Source organism: Meleagris gallopavo, chromosome 7 (genome assembly GCF_905368555.1).
Source record: "Meleagris gallopavo chromosome 7, MGAL_WU_HG_1.1, whole genome shotgun sequence".
NCBI classification, from domain to species: Eukaryota; Metazoa; Chordata; class Aves; order Galliformes; family Phasianidae; genus Meleagris; species Meleagris gallopavo.
Genome location: NC_139410.1, coordinates 1,591,287 through 1,618,090, shown reverse-complemented (window position 1 = coordinate 1,618,090; position 26,804 = coordinate 1,591,287). Strand labels below are relative to the sequence as shown.

General features: G+C 41.4%; 2 protein-coding genes across 3 annotated transcripts in view; one reads left to right on the top strand and one right to left on the bottom strand.

Annotated features, from left to right (window-relative positions):
• The window catches only part of STAT4 (signal transducer and activator of transcription 4), a 39,835-nt gene extending 19,003 nt beyond the window's left edge, over positions 1-20,832 (bottom strand). Inside the window, exons 1-6 of one of the 2 annotated variants that reach the window (XM_085227867.1) lie at positions 20,363-20,832; positions 17,778-17,906; positions 15,692-15,836; positions 3,305-3,403; positions 2,419-2,511; positions 631-709 (exon numbers count right to left, since the gene is read on the bottom strand). In XM_085227867.1, the coding sequence (XP_085083993.1) occupies positions 631-709; positions 2,419-2,511; positions 3,305-3,403; positions 15,692-15,836; positions 17,778-17,905 (544 nt within the window). In that variant the 5' untranslated portion in view covers position 17,906; positions 20,363-20,832. The remainder of the gene's footprint in view (positions 1-630; positions 710-2,418; positions 2,512-3,304; positions 3,404-15,691; positions 15,837-17,777; positions 17,907-20,362) is intronic. The other variant, XM_003207431.5, reaches the window with a different exon arrangement.
• Positions 20,124-26,804, top strand: part of MYO1B (myosin IB) — a 123,002-nt gene continuing 116,321 nt past the window's right edge. The window contains exon 1 of the mRNA XM_085227863.1: positions 20,124-20,243. The gene's annotated coding sequence lies outside the window, so the exon portion shown is untranslated. The remainder of the gene's footprint in view (positions 20,244-26,804) is intronic.

The following is a 26,804-nucleotide window of genomic DNA, read 5'->3' as shown; positions in this document are numbered from 1 at the left end:
GTCTAGCCATATCCAGCCTTAAACACGCAAGTAATGTGTTCAAGAACCAGGGCGTTTCAAACCCCAGCTATCTCTGCGTGTTCAAAGGGTACCAGGAAGGTATCTGAGTAGACACGAGTGGACCTCAATTTCTTTTCTGAAAGAGATCATGCAAGTGCTGTTGCAGTGTGCAGATTGCAGATCTCAACCATCGTAGGTCAAACATGCATTCAGAGTGCTTACCAGCTGATTATCATCACTGTGGTCAAAAAAGAATAGACAGCCAAGTTAGAGGCTAAAACAGTACTCTGGGAAATAAGAAGCTCTTCCACGGTGTGCCAAGGAAGAGCCAAGTCAACCAGAAGGAGAAGGAAAAATAAGTTCTTTAAATTAAGAAAGTTATGCTCTTCTCGTTGTGTTGTGCCCCTTATCTATAGAAAATAACTGCACTTGAACAGTGGGATCATATTTGCCCTTTTAACCCCATGAGAGTCATTATGTCTCAGACTATGGCTTTATACAAACTAAAAATCTATTTTTATGCTTACATATATTATCTCAATAATGCATAGAAAAAACCCGAGGCTGGATTTTAGTTGTGTAATCACTTTTTTTTCTAGCAAATCTAAAAACGATTACAAAAGCACTTACCTAAACTTTGTATTGTTTTATACCTGAAGTCAAATTCTTCTTGTAAGTCTTCCAAGTATTTGACATCCTGGTCAGTCATCTTTCCCAGGGGAGAGGAAAGTGAGAAATTACTTCGGTGTTCACAGTGGCATAAAAAGGAACTTGCTTTGTAATGGATAAAGGCATAACATAGCATTCTCCTTTCCTACCACCTGAACACGTAAAATGTTACACCAGTAACTTCACTGACTCTGTATAGCCTTAAAGCAAATGCATAATTTCCCAAAGTCAGAAAGGTTTGAGCAGCAAAGAGAGCAGCAGTGGCTTGATTTTTCAGAGGAATACTTAGCAATTTTGGTAAAGGAGTGATGCAGTTTTACTGCTTTGGCTTTTTGCAAGGGTTAGTCTTCATACCTACAGCAAAAAGTTTAGAAGGTGTTGTATCTGTACAACATACAAAGATAATTCAAAAAAGACGTATCAAGGGAAGGAAAATGAATCTGTAGGAAATAATCTGGTTTGCTTCAAAAGCTTTTTTCTGTGCTGTCTATAGGAAGCCTTGATTCTGCCAACGACCCACGACCAATGCTTTGTAGTTCCCTCAGATATGCAAGTTCGGTGTCAGGGAAAATACAGGTGTTCGTTTGCTAAGTTAGGACACACCAAGTTAATAATTGTGCTTTCTTCTTCTTCTTTTTTTTTTTTTTTTTTTTGGAACTTTTAAATTATGTGTGCAAGGTATGAAATTTCGTACACAAGGATCTGGCTGATTTCTGTGTTCAGTTTAATTACCTATTAAAAAACCCTTGTACCTGGAAATTATTCTCATTTTCCCTGGTCTTTCAAGGGTGGCTGCACTTTCCCTCATAGATGCTTGCTAGACACAGGCTGGAGGAGCAGCGTGGTTAGCTGCTGAGTTGCAGATCTGGCTGCTGTTGCTTTGCAGCTCTTATCTGTAACATTGATAGAGATCTAGTACCACAACTTCTAAAGCTAGCTTTATCTTTTTAAGGGTTTCATCTCTCTACCTTTCTTCTCTGTGTACGGAGACACTTATGAGAGAATGCTAGTAGGACCTCTTTCCAGTATGCCTGAAGTGTTTTTTGAGGACGGCATATGGACAAGTATTTCTAATATAATTTCTACCTGAAGTCTGCTATGAAGCTAGAAGAGGTGCTGGGATCCTAAAAAGGCTACAGGTGGTCTGAATCCTTATCCTGCCTTGAGATGGACGGGCAGTTATTCTGTGAACTTTTGCAGCCTATTATACGAGACACAGCTATAGGGCTCAGTCCTAATCTGCTCTGCAGTGGTATGACAAGCTTCTGGAGAATTGTTACCATCAGCTCACAGCATTCTTCTTCCCTCATGCTTCCAAAACATATAATTATGTCATGTAGTCTTTAGCTTTACAGAAATTTTGGTACGCACGTGACTCAAAGGTCAGGAAGTCTAGCTGCTTCTGACCCAACTAAAGGAGATGGAACTGCAGAAGTACGTTGGTTGAACTTCACATCTATTTAGAAGCAGTAGGTATGTTCTTACTGCACTCAGTGATCCACTTGTTACTTGCATAGCAATGAGTGTGACAGCTTTAAACTAGGTAACTCTTGCGCTGAACCCAGAGCTGCTGCAGAAACTCATCTGAGAACCCATGTGCATATTGAGTAGTTAACTTGGGCTGGGATCTGGAGAATAATGGGATAATGGAGCGACACAAGGTGTTGGTGCTACCTGGCTTAACAATAGATGTGTCTATGAAACTCATAGCTTGTGGCAGTGCAGATAGGAAACAGGACAACAAAATACCTGGGCGCTGTTCTTAATGGCTGACACTTTGTGTTCCACGTTTCTTTGTCTCTCTGAAACCACGGAGTTCTGCAAGGACTTTTCCAGTGGTCCCTGGAACACATTGAGCAGGTAATTCTTGGATGAGTAATGCCAAGTGTTATTTATGATATGGCACGTTCTAGCACAGACAGGGAATTTATAGCCCAATGTTCTACTGGCTGAGGACTGGTATGAACGACTCAATCTGTTTAGCTCCACAAATCTCAATAGCATACTTATTTCATTTGGAAATCCAAAAGGTGAAAGGGCTTGGGTGTACTGCAGAGATTAATTGTCTAGTAAATTAAAGGACCTGAAACATAGATGATTAGATTTCTAAAAAAAGGCCGGTATCGTAGTTCTCATATAAAAATGCATATTGCCTCCACAGGTTATTAAAAGAACAAAGTTGCCTTGAATGATATTCTATCTGGGTTTTAACCATATAACCATTTCCACAAAACGGTCGTATATGTGATTTTAAAAGTTCTTCCTTCAAGTAACATAAAAACCGTCAGTGTAACGCATAAGATGGAATGTCTTTTGTGTTGCATAATTCATACGAATTAGCGCAATGCATAATTTAATATGTGTACATCTGTTTTGCAAAGAATAATCTCTTTCAAGTCTTTCCCACAGATTAAAGTCTTTGAAGATTAGCTGTGACATCGAAGTCACTTATAGCAATGTTTGCTGCAGCAGAGCCACTAATGAAGTACAAACATGAGTTTAAAGGGTAACATTTGGCAACCCCCCAATGCACGTAAATCACTCTAGTGGAATTCACAATGACAGGACAGGATTTGGTCCTAAAAGCACGTGGGCAGATTAACGTGGTGTAAATTAGGGAAATGTAATTCATTACCTGCACGGGCATGCTGGCTGCAGCCAATATTCTTCTTTCTTCTCTTAAGCAGTTTGAGATGATCACTGCTATATGCATGGGATTGCCATGGTATTTCCCCTGCAAACACAAATAAACAGAACTTTTAAAAATTGAGAATTCAGGATTTCCCGCTGGAAATCACAAACAATGTGGTTTCACTGTCTCTGAGCTACAGCTTTGTGTGGGTGAAAAAGACTCTCCCCATGTTCTCGACCTTTGCTCGTGTTGCTTCAGCTTTACAGCGCAGCACCAGTTAGTGACACGGTCATAAAATACTCATGGAAGTATCCTACAGAGAATATAAAGATGCAACTCTGAGATGCACATAATTTGATGATCAAATTGCTCCACTGCTATTTGATAGAGCGTTCCTGTCCGTCTTTTCTATGCGTGTTTTCGTCATGTTTTCCATTTTCAATAGGATGTTGCTGTTAGCATGGAGCATTTCAGCCAAGAAAAAGCATGGTAATGATGCAGTCAGAAAGGCATCCTCAGCAGAAAGCAGAAGACTTAATTTTAGTCTATGAACAATTTATCTCCTGCAACAAATAAGGAAGGAAGCAGCAGCAGAGCTTTGGCCCAAGCCAAACAGTTAAAATTTTGACTATTTTTTACACCATCTTAAGGAAGGTGCAGAATTGCTGATGTTTGACAGATAAATGGGTGCCTTGTGAAAAATACTGGTTTTCGCTGTATTTATCAAATAGGAAGGCCTGATAACTCAAGCAGCATCTTTCATGGTGGTGTATTGTTCAGTGTTTCTCAATATCCTTCGTGCCTTTCATTCAAGATTCATGTCTCTTTCATTCAGATGCCCTTCATTCAGTGTTCATGTACCCTTTTTTCATTAGAATTAATCCAATTCTTTTTTCTTCCTGTACAGTTTCTTCTTTTAGACTTATTCCTTTTTCCTCCTCTTTTTGATCAGTTTTTAGTCACATTTATTCTTGCTTTCTGTGTATCTGACTTGATAGGTTTATGTATACTTAAACCAATGCTGTGTTTTGCCTTGTTATCTCATACCAATTGCTCCACTAGAAACCAAGTATGTGGACACAGCTGATAGAAATGTGAGCACACTTTCCGAGCACATATCTATTGCTGTGACAGCAGGCCTATGTTTCTAGCAATTTTCACTAGATAGATCCAGATAATTTCCCAGGTGCTTCTGCATGATTTCATGATGTGTTTTGACTTCCATTGCAAGGTAAAAGAATACTGCACAAAAATGATAATTTTAATTGCAGAGACTTCAAGCTGCTCAGTATTAAATACCACACTTGGCTATAATCTCATTTCTGGTAGAGATGAGGTGATAGACACAGGACTCTTACAGCTAAATGAGTGATATACAAAGCGTTCCCTTCTAGGGCAGCTTTGACTCTCATGGCATTGTTGGCAATGAAAGTAAGCTTTGTGATGTTGCTGGGGTTTTTGAATTCATCCCAGGAGAGGAATAAATGAAGTACTTGTCCCACATGGCCATCAGTGTACACTCAAAGTAGTCTGAGGGTTGTGCCTTCTTTGACTTGTGGAAAAGCAGTTCAGGATGGTAGAAAACCAGTTAGGTAATTAACTAGCTGCAGCTGTTGGCACTGAGGGGTTTTCTGCCCCTCAATGGGCTGAAACTGCTCAGCAAAACATGAGTTGATTGTTAAGGATGAGGATGTGCTTAGTCAGGAGCATTTGGCTGGTTTCAGCTACAGTAGCTTGCATTGCTAAGCCTCGTTGTCGGAGCCTTGACTTGAAAAAAAAGCATTTTTTGTAACAAGGCTTGGGATGAGAGTCGTGGTGGGAAATCTGTAACCGGTGTAAATCCACTGACTCATGTATTTATCAGTTGGTCTGATGACTTAAGTGTTATTTTTCTGCTGGTGAAACAGTGTCCTGCCTTCCTCATGGATGGCTAATACACAAGGAGCTTACTTAATATGCAGTGATATCTCTGCAGACTAACTGAAGTGAGAAGTGTTTATTTCCAGCTAACTGCTGTCTAACTGAATTTGGTAAAATTTGATAATGACTAGAAAGCGTTTTAATATAAAGACACAATCCTGCAAGGGAGGTCTTTGGGTTCCTGAGGAACTTCTGGATGCAGAAGCCTGAACACCAGTGTTGGGTTGCAGTACGGAGTTCCAAAGAGCACAAAAGACCTGTGTTAATCTAGGCTGAGGCTGTGATTCTACTTGAAGCTTTGAGTGTAAGGAGGGAGACTTGAAAAAATCAAACTGGCTGCAGAGATCAGTAATGAAATTTTCCCCCAAACAACCCCCACGGAGACCCTGAGGATCCTTTTGTCTTTGCTGTGTAACAAGAAAGATTCAAACAGAGCCTGTAAGTAAATCAAAACGAAATAGAAATCTCTTGGAGCTGGAGGACACTCCTACACAGAAAAAGCTTTCAAAAGCCTCTTGACATTGGGATGTTTTAAAATCCCCCACAGATGAATGCCAGGTATCAGGGACTTTCCTAGCATTTCTAGATACCGTTCATATGCAAAACATGTAAAAGCTCTCTCTCTTTGTTTCAGAAAGGGAAAACCATCTGAATCAGGAGTTGAAATGGAAATTAACTATTTTTTTCCCTTTTGTAACTCAGACGGCCCTAGTAATCAGTTGTGCCTGTAATGTTTCTCTCACTCATGCCTGCCTGGCACTTGTTCGATTCTGCTTGATTCGTTTCGCTCTTCCAGCAGGCACAGAGCAGACCGACAGAGAGCTGTCAAGGCTGTAGCCCCCCTCCATCTAAAGGCTGGAATGATGCTCTGCAGCTGCTGTGGTCTGAATACACATCTTGTGACCAAAGGAAGGCAATGGGCCTTTCTGGCACCCAAATGAAAGCACACAGCAAGCTGTGGGCAGCTGGCACGAGCAGAGCAGTGTGCCACAGCCAGCCTGTCATGCTCACCTAGATCTGTGGTACTTGTGCAACGTGAACAGAATCATAGGATCACCAAGGTTGGAAAAGGCCTCTAAGTTCATCCGGTCCAACTATCCCCCTACCACAATATTTCCCACTAGCCCATGTCCCTCAGTACAGCACCTCCAAGGACGGTGACTCCATCACCTCCCTGGGCAACCTATTCCAGTGCCCCACCTCTTCTGCAGTACTTATAGCAGGTGGGTTGTAACTTAAAGTTAAGAAATTGATATGAGTAAACAAATTATAACGTATCTTAAGAGTTACAACTTATTAAATGGCTATAATTACTAAGAGTAACAATAGCTAATAGTTTTTGAATGTCAAAATAATCACTGATTTATTTATTTTTTTCTCTCCCCGTGTTTTATACTTCTCAAAGGAAATTATACTTCAAACTGTGCCAGCCGGTATTATCAGTTAACTGTAAGCTTTTGCTCTTCTGTACTTCCATTTTGTCTTTGGTTGAGGGTGGGATTTGGCTTCCAAATGGCAAGCTGGAACTGATTTCTTATCGTTGAAGAAGTGGTGCAAGTTGGGAAATAAAGAAAAGCTAACCGAAGACAGCAAGCTTGAGCTGATGCAACAAAAGCATTGGCAGCTGGGGAAGGATAAGGGATGTTGATTCTGTAGTTGTGCAAGACTGTGTTATTAATGTACTTAAATGTGTGCATATATATATAGAGAGAGAGAGAGGAAAACTTAGAATCATCTTTTTATAAATACCAACAAAGAGAAGCCTGTGGTTCACTTTTCATCTGAAGTTTCAAAAGGAAATCTTATTTGTATCTACTACTATAGCAGCGATTTTATTGGTCTTAGAAATTTTCTTTTTCCTCTCTTCTGTTTTGGAGAGGTCTTCTGTGCTGTGGTTTAGAACAAACAACAATTGGTCTTATTTGAAGAATTTTACTTTCAATGAGTGCCACCATGATGATAAATTTAAACAAATAGGTAGTAAAACTTTCATTCTGAACAGATGAACGTTTTCTCTGATTGCTGATGACGTTTTCTGGGGAGAAATCCCTCCTACCACTGCCCAGAATGCACTGTCTGCACCTCAGAGGCATCTGTTGTTGAAGTATCTTACGAAATTATGAAGAGAAACAAAAAGGCATTTCTGCACAAAAGATGGATACGTTATAGTGTGCAGCATTTAAACATGTTAGGTGAATTTTAAAACAGCCTGAGTTGTTTGGGATGTTTTCAGATCCTCCTCAGGGGTTGGGAAATGCAGGACTCTGATTCCCTAAGTTATGAGATAATGGAGAAACTTTAAAATACATGTTATGCAACTGCAAAGTACATGTGCTGGTACAGAGAGCTGTCAATTTTAGTGTTGGAAATGTACTGCTTTTCCTGGGAAGAATTAAGAAATCTATACCAGAGACTGGCTCTCTGGCGTGCTCTGCTTCCCCCTCCCCCAGCATTTAATAATTTTCCCCCAACAATGTTGTGTAATTTCCCCTGGGTATCTCCATCACAAATAGGATCACTCCCAACCGCAGTGATATTGACAGCTTTTCTTTTCATGTGTCAAAGGTCTCTATACCATGCATGTCTATAAATGAGTACTTCCTTATATGCACTACAGAATATCCTGACTCTGTTTTCTGTGTTTCAGTGATGTGACTAGAAGGGTTTGGCTGCTGCTTACTACCTCTAGCGTACAAGGATGGTGTTTAACCTTTAAAAAACCCCAACTTTTACCTGCTTTTCAAGGTGACCTTAAAAATGGTTTGAGTAGGTTTTAGTGCTTTCTAATTCTGAAAGAGTGCATTTTTTACTGTAAAAACCATCAGTGCTAGCTATTTTCTGTTGGTTCTGCTTGCAAAACCCAACTGTATGCCTTTCAGGCGTGTGCAATAAAATCTTTATTGGCAGCATGGAACTGTTAACTATGACAACTACTGATGTCTTGGTGTTGAGTGAATATTTGATGGAAGGGAGCTGAGACACAGACAGGGAACAGGATTGCAATGTCAAGAAAGAACACGTTGCCTTCCTTGTTGCTTTCTTGTGACACCCTCATTCTACCAAGCTGGATATTCAGCATCTTTCTAAATAAGCAAGTATCTCATCTTGTAATGAAAACAAAACAAAATAATTGTCATTTTTTGCCTTGATTTATTGTCCCTGTTTGTGCAGGCAGGCAGAACAGCTATCTCAGTGTACTGGCGTACTGCAAGGACCGACTGTTCTTTCTCTTCTTTGGTGAAGAGTGTTTTTTTTTGTTGTTGTTGTTGGGTGTTTTTTTTTTTTTTTTTTTTTGAAACCCTGCTTCTCAGTAGGTTCTATTCTTACTAAGATTCTTTTTTTCTACCAAAAAGATGGCTCTGTTCTATTTAGGTCTTTAAGAGGAAGTACCTGTGACTGCTCTTCTTCGATTCTTATTTTTAGATTTCCCCTCCCGCTTTCAAAATACCTAGGAGAACCTTAAAGGCAGACTCATTCTTTTAGACAACTCCTCTGAATGTGGGAAGCCCTAAATCATAACCCTGCAGTGTTGTGTTTCTGCTGTACTCATATAGTACGGTACGTAACTTCCAGAAGAGCATAAACATTCTTGGGAGCACCTGCCACCAGAGCAGAGCTGGGGTAAGCTGTGAAGGCAGAGGTCCTTTATTCCATACTCTGGTTTGCCCCTAAACTCCACTGAGTCCCTCTCAGCACAAACAAGAAAGAGCCAAGGGGTGGTCTATAGGAGCAGTAGGCTTGTCAGCAGGTAGTGGGTGAGATACAGCTGCAGAAAATACACTGTTGTAGATCTCATCATCACACGGTGCGACTGTGCTGCCCCAGGGAATGAATAATGTAGCGATGCTTCTTAGTCAAATGAAATGTTTTAAAATAATCACACAATTTTCCCTGCAAAAGAGGGCAAATAGCGGAGGACATCTCATTTTTTATTTCTTTCCTCTGTCATTTGGACACAAAGCCTAGAGCCCCATTAGCTAACCTCCCAGGCAGATCTCTGTCGGCAGCTGAGCCATCAGAGCGAGCAAGGAGTGCTAAAGGTTGTATTTTCTTGATTTTTAAACATCTGTGCATAAGCTAACTCTTATACTCCAAAACATTTTACTTTAGGAAGAACCTTTTTGCAGCCATGCATTGGAATCCTTTGTTAAAAAAAACCTCATTAGCTGCCATGCAGCTGCAAGCCTGCAATCACTGATGGCAGAGGGTTGGCTGGTTAGCATTCGGTCTGGAGATTGTATTCAAGGTTCCCCACTTGCACGCCAAATTATTTTGTAAACAGCTTTAATGATTAAGCTTGAAAACATGCTGATGGCAAGATGCTAATGTGAAAAGCCAGCTTGGATGGTATTATATAAAATTCGTTGCTTTGTTGATGTATCAGGTTGCATGAGCACTAAACACATGTAAATAACATTTTATGTGTCGGGTTTGTTGTTTTTTTTTTTCTTTTTTTTTTCTGTGGTGTGTTACAAACTTTCTCTATGTTCCATTCTCACCCCATTCTTAGCTCTAACAGGAAACTGCAACCTAAACATCAATGGCTACATTTCCATTCTTTGCAACTGTTTCTCAGTACAGTGCTTACTAGAAATATTTGTTAAGTACTAATTGGAATATCCTAGCTCAGATCTAATGTTTTTTTTTTTTTTTTTTTTTTTTTTGTCAGTTTTCTTTGATGGTCCAAAAGAAATAACGTTAGGATCCCTCATCCTTCTCCTTTCTGATACAGAAACTTGTGTTTACAGTTACCTGAACTGAAATAAACATCTTCATACATTCATCTTAGTTGTGTCTGGAGGTGCTCAAAGATGTTTGGCTCTCATTACAGATGGAAACAAGCCACACAGTATGACTGAGAAACTGAAGCAGGAGCAAGAACACTCTACCACATCCCTATTGTAACAGCGTGGAAAGCAAGATGCTGTTTGTGCAACTTAGAATTAGGGTAAGTTTAATATGGAATGAAATGCCCTAAGGTTAACACGCTTTGGTTAAGAGGACAGGAGGTAGATTAAGATGCTGTTGCAGATAATTTCATAACAATGTAGTGCTGTGTAGGTGGAAGAAGTATAACTAAACTATTATTTCCCAGCTCCATATTTTAAATCTGTTTCTAACGGCTTGTTTTGGTACAATTGGTGTGGTGAATCTTAATCTCCCTCTTTGCAAGGATTCCCCAGCCTGCTCAAGGTGTGCACGCAGTTGTGGTTACCCAGGCAGGTTCCCCTCTGCCTGCCTTCACCTCATCTCAGGCTCTAGCAAGGCTGGTGAGCAAGTGCAGATCACAGATACCTCATAATCTGCTGTGGCTGTTAAATAAATGTCATGAATATACATCTTTTATGGCAAAATGTTCCCCAGAGCACAACATACCCTCATTAGCTCAGGTTTCAATGGTAAATGAGAGAAGTAGCCATTCTTCCTGTCCCTGAAATCAGTTATTTCGCTTCTATAAGAGATTTATATAATCTGATTTTCCCCTGAATATCATAAACAGTATTGTGACACAGATGCATGTTGCTGTTAATGAGAAGGGGTTGCTTTCAAGAGTTATCATGAGACTAGAGCGTCAAGATGAGCTGTGATTACGAGTGGGATGATTCTGGGAACTCCTGCTTTTTCCTGGTGTTGTTGTCGTATGCCCATTGCACTGCGCAGCCCATCTCTGTCTCTGAATTATAGAATCATTAAGGTTGGAGGAGACCACTAAGGTCATCCAGTCCAACCATCAACCCGTCACCACAGTGGCCACTGAACCAAGTCCCTCAGTGCCACATCTACACAGTTCTTGAAAGCTTCCAGGGATGGTGCGTCCACCACCTCTCTGGGCAGGCTGTTCCAGTGCCTGACAACTCTTTCTGAGAAGAAATTTTTCCTAACACCTAACCTGAACCTCCCCTGGCACCACTTGAGGCCATTCCCTCTCGTCCTGTCACTGTTACTTTGGGGAAGAGGCTGACCCTCACCTCACCACAGCCTCCTTTCAGTTGTAGAGAGCGATAAGGTCTCCCTTGAGCCTTCTCTTCTCCAGACTGAACAATCCCAGCTCCACAGCTGCTCCTCATAAGGCTTGTGTTCCGAACACCTCACCAACTTCCTTGCCCTTCTCTGAATGCATTCCAGGGCTTCCGTGTCTTTATTGTATAGAGGGGCCCAAAACTGAACAAAGAATTCAAGGTGCTGCCTTACCAGAGCTGAGTACAGGGGGACGATTGCCTCCTTTTTCCTGATGACTACACTACTTCTGATACAAACCAGGATGCCATTGGCCTTCTTGGCCACCTGGGCACACTGCTGGCAAAGTTTCTGATAGCTCAGCATGGCTCAGGCAGCCAAACCAAGCCTAATTTCCAGCTCTGGCAAGGGAAGAAGCAAGGGCGCAAGGATATCTAAGATGAAAAATCCCTAGATAACTCAGAGACTGTTCCTACAAAGGCAGGAGGGGCATGAGAAGAGCTGTGTCTGTCTTAGATCCTCAGTCTACTGGCAGCCCTGCAGGATCCCTGCAGCCATGCTGCTCTTACCAATCAAGGATTTTAGCCTGTGAGCGAGGAATGTGGGCGGCTTCTGTCCTAAACAAGTAATTTTGCCAGTCTCTCTTGTGCACCAAATCTATTTGCATGTTTTGAAGAAGCTTGCTTCAGGGATAGGCACAGTTATTTACAAGAAATTCTTCAGAAAGCCAGGATATAATTGTTTATGGGCTAAGGTCTTGCAGGCTGTTGCATTTGAAATTTAGTTCCTAGAAGTGATAGGCAGCTCTTTGGAGCTTAACATCTGCCCTTTACATTCTGCTGTCATAGCAACAGCACAAACCATGTCCTTGTGACTAATCTGCTTTGCTTTTCTCCATTTAGGCTTTAAACAGGAGAAAGAGTCATAGGCAGAGCTTCTTCCCTCCAAACATATTCTCTCCTCGTCACTTTATAGAGCTACTGCTCACAGGAGCAGGACTTCTGTAGGAGGAGGGACGTAGAATTTAACCTTAGCAAGCAGCTGTGCTCTGCTGTCATCCACTGAAAAGCATCGCAACAAAAGGCCAATCTGCTGTAAAGATGAATCCAATTTACTGGCTAGAGGAGTAATAGGAATATAAGAATACAAGGGATTTTAACCTAAAGCACTGATCCTTTTTAATAAAATACGTGCATTTTTACCAGTTTTATGTCAAGATGTAACATTTTGAAAGAGCAAGAAATGAATAGAGAAGAAAATTACCGAGAGTTAACAGCTTAGCTAAGTTGCTTTCAAGTACTTACAACTTTTTTTCACATTGTACGTTTCCTGGTCAATTCTTTTTGCATCAAGGTAATTCTGGAAATTTCAGCAGTCTGAGCAGAAATGTCATGCTCCATTATTATTTCTGTGGCGGTAGAAGAATAGGGGTGGTCTCTGTGACCTAAAAACAAGGGTGCTAGGCTATTTTTCTGCTAACAGTTCCAGTCTTCACATTTTGCAGCTCCTGAGATTGATAATAGCTTTATATTGCAAATACCAGTCAGGCAAGGTCTCTCTCTTTTCCCTGCTTCCTTCCTTAATCCCATGGAATAACGAAGATGTCTGCATACAAATATTTCAGGTGGAGCACAGAACTTTTTCTCTTCCATAATAAAAAGGAATCACAGTGGAAGCTTTCAAATGGAGGGTGTTTGGCTGTGCTATTGGAAACTAGCTGGCATAACAGCACGAGGAATCTTGAGCCTGTGCTGCCTGGGAAGCAGCTGCACAAACCATTTGTCAAGTGGCTATTGCTTCCTCTTCTAAGGCTGGCCATCACAACTGACTTAATTGTATTACTAATTAAGCAGTAGTCCCACACTTTGTCTTTTGTCCAGATGTGCAGACTGTGCTATGAGTGTTCTGTATTTGTAATTACTTTATTGCTGTCACTGTAGCATGTAGAGACCTATACCACAGCTCAGCTTTGTATTCTGTATGCTGGTTTCCAGCGCTATCTAGCTTGACAAGCCATATATAATTGGCTCAAAATAGTAAACAAACAATGCATTCAGGTCACATATTGAGGTTGAATATCTTTGTGGGTCTACAAGTGTCTGCACATCTGTGTGTGGTACAGAGGAGGGAAGGAAGAGGAGTGAACTGTGAAATTTCAGAGAAGTGCTTGTTCTAGAGAGCAAACAGAAAGATGGGATCGTGGTGTAACTAACCTTCAGAGAAAACCAAACCAAGACTGTTCATAGAGTCACCAGGAATGAAAAGATGTTTAGTGATGTAGCTTCCACTGTTTATTTAGGGAGCCAGTCAAAGTTAGCGAACAGTCTCTAGTTTCGCAGCATGCCCTTTCTCTCACTACCATTTCAGGACAAAAGGATTTATGGCAATGCACTATATGCTTCAGTCACCTTTTCTGGTATTATCTCATGAAGCAGTCACAAACCCGCTCAAACTATGAGAGTTTTGTATCTGCAAGTGCACCAGCTTTGGGTGGGGAGCCAAATACTTCCAAACTTCTCGGATACATTCCAAAAAATCAGGTGCATCTACCAAGAACACACACTGCATACTTTGGCTGAGGAAGCAATTACCATTTGTGTTCTAGAGATCGGACTGTAATGTTTTCAACAACAGTACAGATGTGATACAGATTTAGTAAGATTTGTTCTACTCCAAGCTACAGACGTTATTTTGGAAATAATAATAAGGCTGTGAATTATAGAGTTAAAGGTTATAAGAAACCAGGAAAAGCTCTAATAGTGAAAGTGTGCTGTTTGATGTCTGGTGGTTTGCATGTGTATTTTGAAACGGAATGAGTGGCTTTTAATCTAAACAGACGTTATTTGTTGTTTTGATAGAACAGAGAAAGGTCAACTTATTAGTAATAGAGCTGTTGTGTTTTTTGTTCGACTGGAAATATTTTACTGCAAACCCCAAGATGGAAGTCCTTTTTAATAAGCAGTGCAATTCCAGCATCTCTGGTGGTGTTCCCTCAGGAGTTTTGTGTTGCTTTAGACTGTCAACCTGCAAACCTCTGTGGAGCAGAGAGTTCATTGCTTGAGGAAACTTGCTAAGTCAGGGCCTGTAGGACTTGGATTTCACTCTGGCTGTGTTCACACCAGCTGCTAGGTCAACTACTGTGTATGCACTCTAGGCTGATGCCTCATTTCAGCGTCCTGAATTTCACAGAGGACACAAAGTGGCCAACTCGAGCTTAGAATAAAATAAGTGGCGTGAGGAAAAGAAGGAGCAGTCTTTACTTTGGTAGAGCCTGTAAGTACATACATACAATCCGTGTGCATATGCGTGTTGTGATGGCGGAGTCAGAAATGTACAATCTGTTGAGCCAGGAATAGAACTGCTTTTTTCAGTGCTCTTTGTACATATTTTCTCTGTGAGGGAACACCTAAGGTGGTGAAGCTCTGGCTCAACCCTATTGTGGCAAAGTGTCCAAGTGACCATGAAGGAGATCGCAGCAGTGACCTTTCAGCTGTCCATTCCAAAAGCAGTTAAGTTGTTTGAGCAGTGCTGAAATGAGGGTTAGTGCTGCTACACAAACCATAAAACAAACAAACAAACAAAAAGCAATAAAGGGACTTGGATTTCAAGTTATATGCATAACTTCTTGCATAACACTGGAAGGAAAAGTGATAGCGGCGTTGCTTTTTTAAGAGGACCACCATTACAGACATAGAATAGAAAGGCATGCAGCCACAGTGATACCAGAATAATTGACACGGTAGTATGAAGATGCTCCAGATCAATAAATTCATATAAAATTAAGAAAATGATTTTGTAAATGATACAGTTTTCACTAAAGTACTTGCGGAAAACACCATCATATGAGAGAAAAATCCCCAAACTTTTGTTAAACTCAGATGTGTATCTATTTTATGCAGAAGACAAATAGATGTCAGGAAGTAGGTGACTAATGAAGTGGAACTCTGAGAATTCTTGCCTTAAATAAACAATTACTAGGGGAACATTCAACCAATCGAGGTAAATATCACTTTTCAGAAGCCTAAAGGAAAATCCTATAAGCAATTCATAACAAGTAATCACAGCTAAGAACAAAATAGCAAACGCGGTTCCTTTTTCAGGGTGCTGTTTTGCTAAAGCCAAAATACACGTTGTTTTCCCTACGACTGTCACAGCTGATAATATTTAAACGTGTGCGTGTGTCTGGAAAGTTGGTAATCACACTTGTAAACTTCAACATCTATAAGCACTGTATCAACCTATTTTTAAGAGCTGGGTGAGACGTAGGTATGCGCTGAGCCAAGAGGTGACAACATCGTTGCATCTCAGTGACGTGAATGAAAAATGTGGATTATTTTTCCACATGGTTACTGATAGCCTCTTACTGGAGGCTTGTTCTTCCCATAGCTGCCTGGAAAAGGGAATAGGGAAACTCTGAGCTGTGCACAGGAACAAGCTGTGTTAGCAGAGGTCAGGCATTGCCCTTAGAAGCCAGGCAGTGTGTGCAATTGGTTATCTAGAGTAACAACATACCTGAAGCAGCTTTCTGATTCTTTTCAGGTTGTGTATCAAGAGAAGGTTCTTCTCTTGCGAAACCCGGTCTAGCTGTTCATCCACTTGAATTAGGAGGTTCTGTAAAAGGATGGTTGCCATTGCTTCGTTGTTGGATGCAGCCTCCCTTGAGAATGAATGAGAAACGCACGTTTTTAAAATGTCATGAGAAGTGCCAAACTATCTGTACAGAAATTTACAATCCATTGTGAAATAAAAGCAGTAAGAAGCTCGATTTAAGTGTATCATGTAGAACTATGTAAATAATTGATTTTACGATCCCTGAATTTATACTCACCAGGCTATGGACTCATCCAGAGGGGAGACGATCAGAGATTTTCAGTCTCAGTTTCCGTGAACACTTAAACATTTTTAGCCCACTCCCTGAAGGAAATGAGGCTTATGCACAGTGTGAGCCAGAGTCTCTCTCCCTCTGTCAGTCACACAGACATAATTTCTCAAGTTGCTGCCTGCTTTCAGCCAAAGTTGATAGTGGGCTCAAAGTCCAAAAAATACTGTATCTGTACAAATTTCCCAGAAAACTGGCAAGTTGGTAGAGGAGAGGAATCCAAATTAGTGCCTCCACTGAGGAAAATGGCAGTAATAACTTGCTCCAGGAGGCAACAGCCAGATGGCCAGTCAGCAGATATATATCTTCACACCAGGCACCAGATGAGCCTTTGCCCAGCCAAGCTATATGGGGATATGAGAAGACTCTGAAGCTACTGGTGAAGGGTATGCAGGGGACAGAGGATGCAAATAATATGGAAACAAGCCTTTCTAGTTCTGCTATTTATGGAACAGCTTGTTACAGGAAGGGCAGTAACATTAGTGAGCAGGGTAGAGGAAGGTAGTCTTTGGACTGGATGGCCTCCTTGTCCTAAGGTTACTTTCTCCTTGTTCCCCAAATGGTAGATACCTGTTTGAGATATACCTGCTAAATCTGGCAAAAAGGAGATTTTAATGATTCCCACATTTCCACAGCCCCGCTGCATGCTATAACCTTCAAGGGAAATTGTCATATTAATTAGCTGATATTTTTTTTCAATAGTTCTCTGATAGACTTGTGGATTTAGCTTCCCAAATTGAGACGTCTCTTCCTGCTGCTATTAGTATAAACATTTTTGGGTACTTAGTTCTGAATTTTCTTGAGATAACTATTGATTGAATTTGATCTAAATTTCTGTATAAATTTACCTTCTAGAAGACAATTCTTGCAAATTGCTGGTTTGTTCTCCAGAACTCTTCGTCCAGCTTTAATTGTGATTTGGACAAGAGGAATAATTATGTGCTACAGGAGGTAAAGGGATAACATTTCCATAGAAAACTGAGTTGCATTATGTTTTTCTGTGAAAAATCTAGTACCGTTATTTTCACAGAATCACAGAACTACCAAGGCTGGAAAAGATCTCTGAGATCATCCAGTCCAAACATCCACCTATCACCAATATTTCCTACCAAACCACGTCCCACAGTACAACATCTTTTTGTTCTTAGATGATTTTAATTGGATTTTGCTTAGGAATAAGTTCAAATAACAACTCCCCTTCAGATGTTCCTTAAATTTGAAGTTATTAGGAATAGAAATCTGTGCTCTAAGAAAAAGGATCCAAGCCAGAAATGTTATAATTGAATATTATATTTATATTTAACTTTAAATATGATGGTTTTTATTAAAATCATTATTTCAAAATATGCAATTGCAATTTTCAACAATACTCCTTTGTATTTCACATAATATGTGGTAGTTTATTAGGAAAAACACAGTAATGAATTTATTCTGTTGGGGCACGCATGACCATTGTATATAAAATAGGTTCAATGGAAATTGTTATTTAATAAGTTGAAGATAATGTTGCAGCTTTAACAGGACTTTACTGACACTGAATCTCTTAAATAGATGAAGTGTAATGTTAACTCAACAAGATAAATCCATAAATTGCAGAATTACTATTCTTGGAATGTAGATGCCTGCACAGTTCACAAATTAGTACCCTAAAATCTGACAGATAAGGTAAGAACTGCTCATGAGGGAAATTTTAAGAGAGGGAGCAAATGTATTCCTTACCAGTCTTGGCTTTCTACCCATTGTGCCAGCAGATGCCGGATTTCCATAGGGAAGTTATCATCATAGAACTGGTCAACTTGTTCTAAAAACTTTATTTCCAGTTGCTGAACTTGACTCCATTGGGACATGCTGCAAAAGAAATAATTAAACTTGTTTGCCATTGAAAATAGCAATGTATTAGTAATACAAAGTGTACAAAACATTTATTTTCATCGCAGTTCTTTTTTTTTTTTTCACTTACGTATTTTAATATTCCTGGCTAGTCTCTGTCTTTAAAAATGTATGTTACTTGGCTGAAGTTGGTCAGTTAAAAAGGAAGAGGGAGAAAAGCAAGTAAGACAACTACATGTTTTAGCTCTTACACCTCTGCCAGCTTTCTTCCTTAATGCGTACGTTTTGATGATTATGAAGTGGGGAAATTTGTGCATTATCTCTTCCCAGAGAAGTAGTTCAGGACTGTATACTTCAAATCCAGCTTAAACTGTTCTTATGAAATAGTAGTAAAAGCAAAGAATTTGCTTATAACAATGAATTCATACTGTTTTATGTTGTGCTGTTGCTAGAGCCACATGTCTTACGTTTGGAGAGGATAGCTCACTTAAGAATGTAAATTATTGTTCTATTATATCTTTTCCATTGTTACTTGGCATAGAATTCTGAGATTTGGAGTTAAAAAAAGAAAAAAAAAAACAAAACTTGGGAAAGGTATAGCCATATGAAAACCAAAAGAGAAGCAACAGTGGGATCACCCAGTCACAGGCTCTGAAATTCTTGTCTTGGCTATCCACCTCAATTAATTTTTGACTCTCTCCTGAGAGTTACAGATTTTTAGGTGGGTTGAGTTGTCTTTAAATAGCCACTGCTTTCTGTGGACCGAAGAGATAGCTTTAGGTGAGCAGACTCTCAAAGCAGACACCTCAGTGACTCCTTTTCTATTTGGGCAAAGATGATCTTTCCGACATCTGTACTCTAAGGTTGCATCACATCATCATTAATCCCACTCATGAAAACATTTTCATTGTGATTTTTTTTTTTTTTTTGGTACAGAAAAGCATATTCAAAAGCTGAAGTACAATAAGCTCATGTTAAAAAAAAAAAATAAATAAACAACAGAAATTGATTTGCTGCTGTAGCCCCACAGTATACTAAAGAAACCTGAAGGTTGCTCTGAAGGGTCCCGTTGGATTGTGTCACTGCTCCTACCTACACTTCCACGTCGTTCCAGCATTATCACATCTCCTGTGTTGCACTGAAGGATGCAAGGAGATAAACTGACATACTCCTGTATTGCACTGAGAGATGAACGTTGCCTCAAGGCAGACTTTGCTGGGTTGTGATTCTAGCTGTGTGTATCTGCAGAAAAAGTCAGCAGTAGCTTTGGGAACAGGCCGTTATGGATAAGTAGGTAAGGGGCACCCTGGGGCCTTCCACCTTGGTCCTCCTGTGAGCTCTGCCCATGGTCTTGTCCTTTAGCAGGGGTTGTCTGCCCCTCATTGCCTTTGTTCACACTAACAAACTATGTACAATACAATGCCATGGACTAAAGATTGCACTGCAGGAGGGACAACATGGTGTTTTTGGACATTTTTGATAGAATTTTTCCCTGAGAATTAAAAAGATGAGGTTTCATCAAAATTGGCATTTTTATAAAAAGCTGACCTTTTTATAAAAAGCTTTTCCATTTCCAACTCTGAGTCATAGTTTCATAATGTCAACATTTCAAAGGAGAGAATATATATTTTTGGAGCAATACATAGGAACATTTTCCTATCTCTGTTGCTACACTGGTAATTACAAAGAAATCACAGGCCTTATTTCTTGAGATACCTACAAAAACCAAATCATAATGTAATAATACCTCATGTTGAGAAAATAAGATTTGTAAGTCTGCTTGCTTCCAGAGAGAAATTTTATTGCAGCTTCTGGCAAACTGTGGTGGTTGTGATATCCACCAAGTCTTAAAAACTTTGTCTTTTTGTACAAATTAAAAAAAAAAAAAACAACAAGATGATGCTGCAACCTCTTTGGACTTCCAAGCGATGTGCAGGGGTGCTGGCATACCCCAGAGCTTGCAAAGGGCAGGTCTGGTCTGTACCCAGGGTTCTGGAAACACATTCAATGCAATACATCCTGCTGCAGGTTTTCCTTTTGCTGGGAGCTGTGCTAAAAGTTTAAAAGCTCAGGACACCTGTAATTTATATTGGATCTCCCCTGAAAGCTTGTTGAAGAAATGTACCGCGTTTAAAAATTAGCATCATGCTATAGCAGATGAAATGCTGACAGTGCAACTGTCTCTCTTTTTATGTTGTGAGGTGCTCACTCAGATACTTTTGATTTTGTCTACAGTTACGACCTGTGCTACCGCCACAACGTTCCCCTCTGGCAGAGAAAACTTCCCCCTGACGGAGAGGCCCAGTGGGGCAGGAGCACTGGGGAGCCCCAGGACCACGAGGTCCCCAAGTCCAGGTAAAACACTCCTCCCCACCCCCTTACCCCCAAGGTACCCTGAAGGCTCCAGTTGGACGGACAGATGGACAGACAGACGGACAGACAGACGGACAGACAGAAAGAGCCCCCCAGCTTGCCTGTGCAAGTGGTCCCTGAGCTGCTGGCGGTGTCCCCAGGCGCGGCTGCCGTCTGCCCCACGCTTTATGCTGCCCCAGCTCTGTCCCGGTGGCTTTTCCTGTGCGTCAGCTGTGCACTCACCGCCCCAGGGAGTGGAATGGAGCCGTGTCACAGTTTAAAAACATCACGAGTAGCACAACTCTTAGTGGCTGCCTTATTGCTTTGTTTTTGGTGATGAGACGCGTTCAGAGCAGCTAGCGGAGAAAGGTGAAAACGTTGGCTCTTGGATAAGAAATGGCCAGGAGGAGGTTGTTTATCAAAACGTACCCCAAAACATCAATCAGTTCTTCAGTTTGTAATGTGGTACCGCGGCCCGTGCAAAGGGCTTCTCCCCCTCTCCCCAGGGAGGCACAGGGCCAGTGCCTCTCCTGCACGTGGTCCCCGCTCGCTGCCTTTTATGACCCACACTAGTTGAAGGGCTCGGGGCTGTCCCGAGAGTGGCTCAGAAGCAGAACGTAACCACACCACACGCTGCGACTTCCTGCAGCAGCTACGGGTGTTTTGTTTCAGGCAGTGCCTGAGATGCAGGAGTCCCCTCTGAGATAAAAGTCTCGGTCCCTGCCTCAAAGAGTTAGCATTCCGACATCTTCCTTGTCATCATAAAGGCTCTGACAGTGGGAATGCTCCAAGTACTTTTTTCCCCAAAAGAAGTTCATTTACTGAAAGAGGATTGGCGTAGCATTGGTTGCAACACTGCTAAAGCCAAAGTAAATGGAAAGTGCCACATTATGATAGTTTCACATCCTCCTGACCTTGTGGGGCAGAGCTTGAATGGTGGGATCGAGGCTCTGGCAGCAGACCGAGCAGCTGGAACCCATGCTAAATGGGATCCTTTCGAGCAATTAAGGTTTTGTGCATGACCAGAACCCCCAGTCATACGCAGGGCTTCTCTGTGCCAGGCTGCAGGGAACAGCAAAGGGAAGGTGTGCTCACATGCTGCCTGCGAGCTGACGGAGTGGTTCAGCACTCTGTGCTGCTAGCAGTAGGAAGCCTTGCTGAAGTGAGAGAGCCAGGTGCAGGAGTGTGGTTAAAAGGAAGGTGCTTGTCACTAGCAATGTGTAATTACATTTTCCAGACGGCACAGAGAGAGAATTGAAAGTGATGTGAGAATCTCTGATACATAGGTAACTTCTAGATCTGCTGGTCGATGTCATCTTCACTGTCTGTGTGCTTGAAATGAGAGCTGACATTTACTTTAATAGCATTTAGCATTTTTTTTCAGGTGCATTTGTAATCTGAGAGCCAGGATCATAACAGATCTCTACAAAATCCCCACTTATTGAATCAAGTGGTCTAGTGCGTGCCTCAGTAACCTCTGTATTTATCTATTTTTCTCTTATGCTGTTCTGCTGCATATTTGCTCGTTATGTTTTCCAAGTGAGGTCAGGCTGTAACGTCCTGGAGGATTTTCTTCAGCCTTTTGTTCTTGTAAAATAACCAGTGTACAAAGTCACGCTAGTTTTCCAAAACAGAAATGGAAGCTATGGATGCAGAGCCAGCTGCTGCCACCAACAACCAGATGCACGTGTCGTACCCAACTACTATTTTGGCTCCTGTAAGTGGCTGTTCTTGGTTCTGATTTGACTTGGCTGTCATTGGCTCAAAGAGGCGATACTAAAGCAGAAAGAATGTTTTCAGTGCCCTTTGTCAGGGGCTGGGGATGAGTTGGAAAGTCATGCTCCCTCTTTGTCTGCAGAGGTCAGGCCCTAAGCTCAGATGAATTTTGGCAAGAGCCTGCTGTGTGTCCTTAAGACTGGCACTCACAGGAGGAGATACAGCTGCACTTCACCCACATTTATGTTTGTTGTTTTTTTTTGCTGACGGATATCCCACCAGTTCATTCAGAGCACACACATTCATTAATCCTTTTTTCTGTGGGACTGCATACTGACCTTTTGAGTACACGTGATCTCAAGGATCTGCTGGAGTTTTCTTGTATTTGGTTCTCTTCCACTAGGCAAATCATTGCCAGAGCAGCTGATTTTCAGGTGGTTTGCTGTGTACCAGCAGGCTCAGGTAGCAGCGATGCTGGGACACTGAATTAGCAGTTTGAAGACCACCCAATAAATAACATTTATTAGCAATTTAATTTCATGTTGTCAGTAGGGGGAACTATTGCACTGCACTTTTTCTTTAGCTTCTAAATAAATATTGATAACTACCTGTCTTTTCTTCTAGATTAAGTACTCATTCTTTAAGCATCCTTTCACATCTGATATCCATGATGATAAGAGGATGGGTAGATCACACCATCCCAGTAAAATAACGTAATAACAGGGTTCCTTTTTGCTTGCTCTCTCTCCCCTAACCTTTAAAACAAGGTCCTTGGGGGAGTGGCTGTTGTTAAGGAGATCTTGTTCTTTCAGTATCTATTCAGGTTTACTTCAAGAAGAAGGAACTTGGGGTATTCCCCGGGGTATCTGAAGGCCATTTCTTGCCTGAGGGTCAGAGCTCAGTGCCCAAACAGTGGTTGCTTCTTCCTCCTGATGCAGGGAGGGCAGCTGATGACAAGGGTGGGAGCGGCTGTGCAGACGGTGGCACAGACTGTCATGGAGGCAGGAGGTTCTCTCAGTGAGGGGATGCTGTAGAGGGGTGAGGGAACCTCTGAGGCCTCGCAGAACTCATTGGAGCTGAATGAAGGGAAGTGCGCTTTGTCTAGAGGAGAGGAATAAAAAGGCTTGTGGTCACCCACTGGATCCAAGGGGTTGTAGCGTGGCTGAGAATGGAAAAGGAAGGTATGGCGGTCTGAGCTGCTGGAGGAATGAAGTTGGCAGGTAAGGGTGGGAAGCACAGAGCACTGGCTGACGGCTGTGAAGAAGACTTGGGTTGCAAAGGCTTAAGTGAGGGGCCAGGAGGAAGTTAAAGCATATGTGGAATAGGTCACTGCAGATAGCAGGGAAGAGAAACTGAAGGTGGTGAAGCAATCAGAGGTGAGCAAAAGGTGGCTTTAGCATTTTTGCACAGAGCTGAAATGCTTCTTGTGAGACGTGGCAGGAGGAGCAGGAACCCAAGCAGAGCTAGCTGAGCAGTGACCGTGCCAGAGCTCTATGCTCTGGGAAGAAGGGTCAGTGGAGTTGTGTTTGCACCTTGTGGAGCGTGCGACAATGCTTGGAGATGTAAGGAGAACCGCTACGGAGTGGGGAAATGGGAAGAAAGAGATGGCCTGGGTCAGCCCAATGGGGCTCTGGAGGAGAGTGTGTGGGTAGGCAGGATGCTGGAGGTGCTGGCTCGAGGCAAGCAGTGAGGGCCGCTAACAGCTGGAAGGGGCCAGGAGGCAGGCCAGGAGCTCCAGAAACACCCAGCATGACAGGAGAAGCTGAGGATCGGGCAGTTCTGGCTCCCCTTGGCAAGGAAGTTCAGCAGGGCACGAGGCAAGGCAACACAGGCTGAAATGGTGCTTGTGAAGTAGAGGGCAATGAAGGAAAGAGCCTGGGGCAGCCCTTGGGTGGAAGGGAATTTCTGAAAATGCACAGTAAAGGGCACAGGGTGCAGCCCTGGGGCGGAGGTGCAGAGGAACGTGAGGGAAAACAGGCCACAGAGGTTGGAGCCCTTGTTGAGTTTGGTAGGTCAAATTTAATCTGTGCTGCGAAACATTTTGTTCTGCTTCATCAGCGCTTAGCTCCAGTAAAAGCAGGTGAATAAGAAGCAAATGGCTAAATTATGTGGGCTACTTAAAGGGAAGAAAAAGTCTCAAATAATGGAGAAGGAATTCTGGACACAGTAATCTTCTAATCAAAAGTTCACAAAGTTGTTTCTAGGAATATAGAGCCAATATATTACTTTGATCAGTGTGACCAACCTGTAATCAAGATTATCATCTCTTGTGTTTGGCCTCCGGTCATTATACTCCCTGACTAACCCTTAATTAGAGTATGTCTCATCTATCTTTTACATAAGGGAGACATTTAGCTTGAGCATGCTGTACATGCACTATGTCTTGTGCCTGAGCCGTTCATAGTTTTTCTTCTTGCATTCAAAACAAGGACTTCTGGACTCAGTGAGACTTGTAAACACTGTAATCATGAGAAATTGTCTTGCTGGCAGTGTAGTTCCTCCGAGTCAGCACAGCATAAATCAGCAGTCGTGCGTGCAGGTCACATCCACTACTGTCCTCTATTTGGAGGAAAAGACAGGAACAGTGATGTTGTCCTGAAGTTGCATGTTCTAACAAGCTGTTTATGAGTGCTAGAAAGGTCTCTTGGCTCTGCATTTGCGTGTAGCTAAAAGACTGATTGTTATGCTCAGAAATAAATGGTTTTGTTTGTTTATTTAGTTGTTCTCAAATGCTGAAAAAATGTTTTCTTCCTTCCAGTAATGAGTAAGCCGTACGTGCAAGTGTATAAATCTGTTTGAAGTAAGTATACATACCTCAACCTCACTCAAATCCAAGACAATACCAGCTAGGAAAAAAAAAAGTAATTAACACATCACGTAGATCTCTCTAGCACATCTCTCTTACACCGTTTAAAGCACATGCCGCTTGGGGTCCTGCAGTAACCGCACAAATCCTCATGTTGATGAAAAATTATCTGAAAGGCCTCGATTCCACCTGGATGTCAGACTGCTGTTGTTTAGAGAAAGGGCAGCTGTGGAGAAAGGCTGGAAAAAGGCATGGAAAGAAGTGATGGCAGGCAAGGTAGTTTAGAAGAGCAAGGGGGAAGGAATGAACTCATGGGGTCTTGTACTGCCTTATAGTGTAAATGAAACCATCTTTTGATAATGAAAAATTGTATATGTGGAATTTCATGAATCTGCTTTGCTTAACATCCTGTTATACTAAGTATTTTTTCAGCAATTTCCATCCTTTGATATGTATGAACTCTTTAAGTCTTCCACCTCCTAAAAGCTCTCGTGTACATTCAAATTTTGCTTTTCCTGAATGAATTTGGAGTCAGGTTTCCTTTCACATTTTGAGTTATGTAGATTTTGTGGAATTCTAGCAGCACTGTCTTAATAGACTTTTCAGTTTACTGCAGACTGGACTCTCAGGAAGCTTTTTTCTTACTTGATACAAGCCTCCTCGTCCATCGGTAATGATCCTTTTTATCTGCGTGGCAACTGAGAACTTGGTGATTACTGTTTTCCAAAGCAGAGTGTGAGAAAGAAATACAAAATCAAAGTGATTTGGGCGATAGTGTTTATATATACCTCTGTGGAGTGTAACCTGGAGGGCAAAAAGAGGAATCTCTTGGTCATGCAACTTGATTAGTATGAAAGTCAGTGCTGACTGGATGACAGAAAAGAGAATTTCTCATAGTAATCTCACTTGGGACTCACACTGTCAATAGTTACTTAAATTCTTACTGCCTTCTATACCTGGGGTCGGGATGACTATGCATAATGGTAATTTCTCAGGATACTTATGAATATTTTTGTTTCTCAGTCTCTTAGGACCTTAGAGGAGTCCTTGAGCTTTATTAAACTCGCTAGTATATGCTGATTGCAGAAAGCAATTTGATGCTGAACAATGGCTTCCAAATAAAAAGATCGATAGTTTTAGAATTAGAAATGGATCATACTCTGAGAAGATAACTTGGTTAATTAATTTAATAAAGTCTTTTCACAAAGGGAGTAATTAAACCAAAGTTTGACTATCTCTACTTGATAACGTTTGAAAAACTCCGTATTAAAATTAAGGGTTTTAACTCTGGTGGCAGTAAAATAAACTCTTGATTTATGCTACTCCCTGAAACTGCTTATCTGTTTATGCTGTTTATATAAGAAAACACACTCCTCCAGAATTTGTCATTTTTTTTTTCCTTTGGCTAGGCTATAAGGAAAAAAAAAACACCAACAAAACAAATTGAAAGCAGTTGTACAGTTGACCTTAATTGTATCGTTGGATATCACAAGAAGGATGGCAGTTCTGCCTGTTACGGGCTTATTGTCTTCCTTCTCGGCTGTCTGAAAGCAGTGTTTGCTTTGATCCTCGTATTCATTTCAAGCCTTCTGCAAGAAATTGCTGGGGCTCAATTTTTCTCTTATAGATCTGTTCTCTTCCTGGATCCCACTCCCTTAGCAGACTGCTAGTACAGGCTCTTGCCATGGGAAGGTTAATTGCAAACTGTGGTGTCCCTCACTTAGTGCAGTTCCTGTGGTGGTGGGAGGGAGAAAAGAAATGGATGAGCGTTGTGGTCCTTTATGTATTTTGAAAATCTTTTCTGAATTTTCCAGATGGCTTTTTCAATTTGTTTCAAAATGTTCAGTATGAATCAGTTTTCAGCGTGATTGATTCATACCGGAAATGAAAATGAGCTTGTTTTCACTAGAGGACAACCAAAGTGTCTGATGGTGTAAAAGGACATTGAGAACTGAAACTGTTTATGAAAATTTAACATTGAAAGTTGTTCTAATGGTGTGAACAAAACTTGCACTGTTCTCCTGTATTCACAAGGAGAAAAA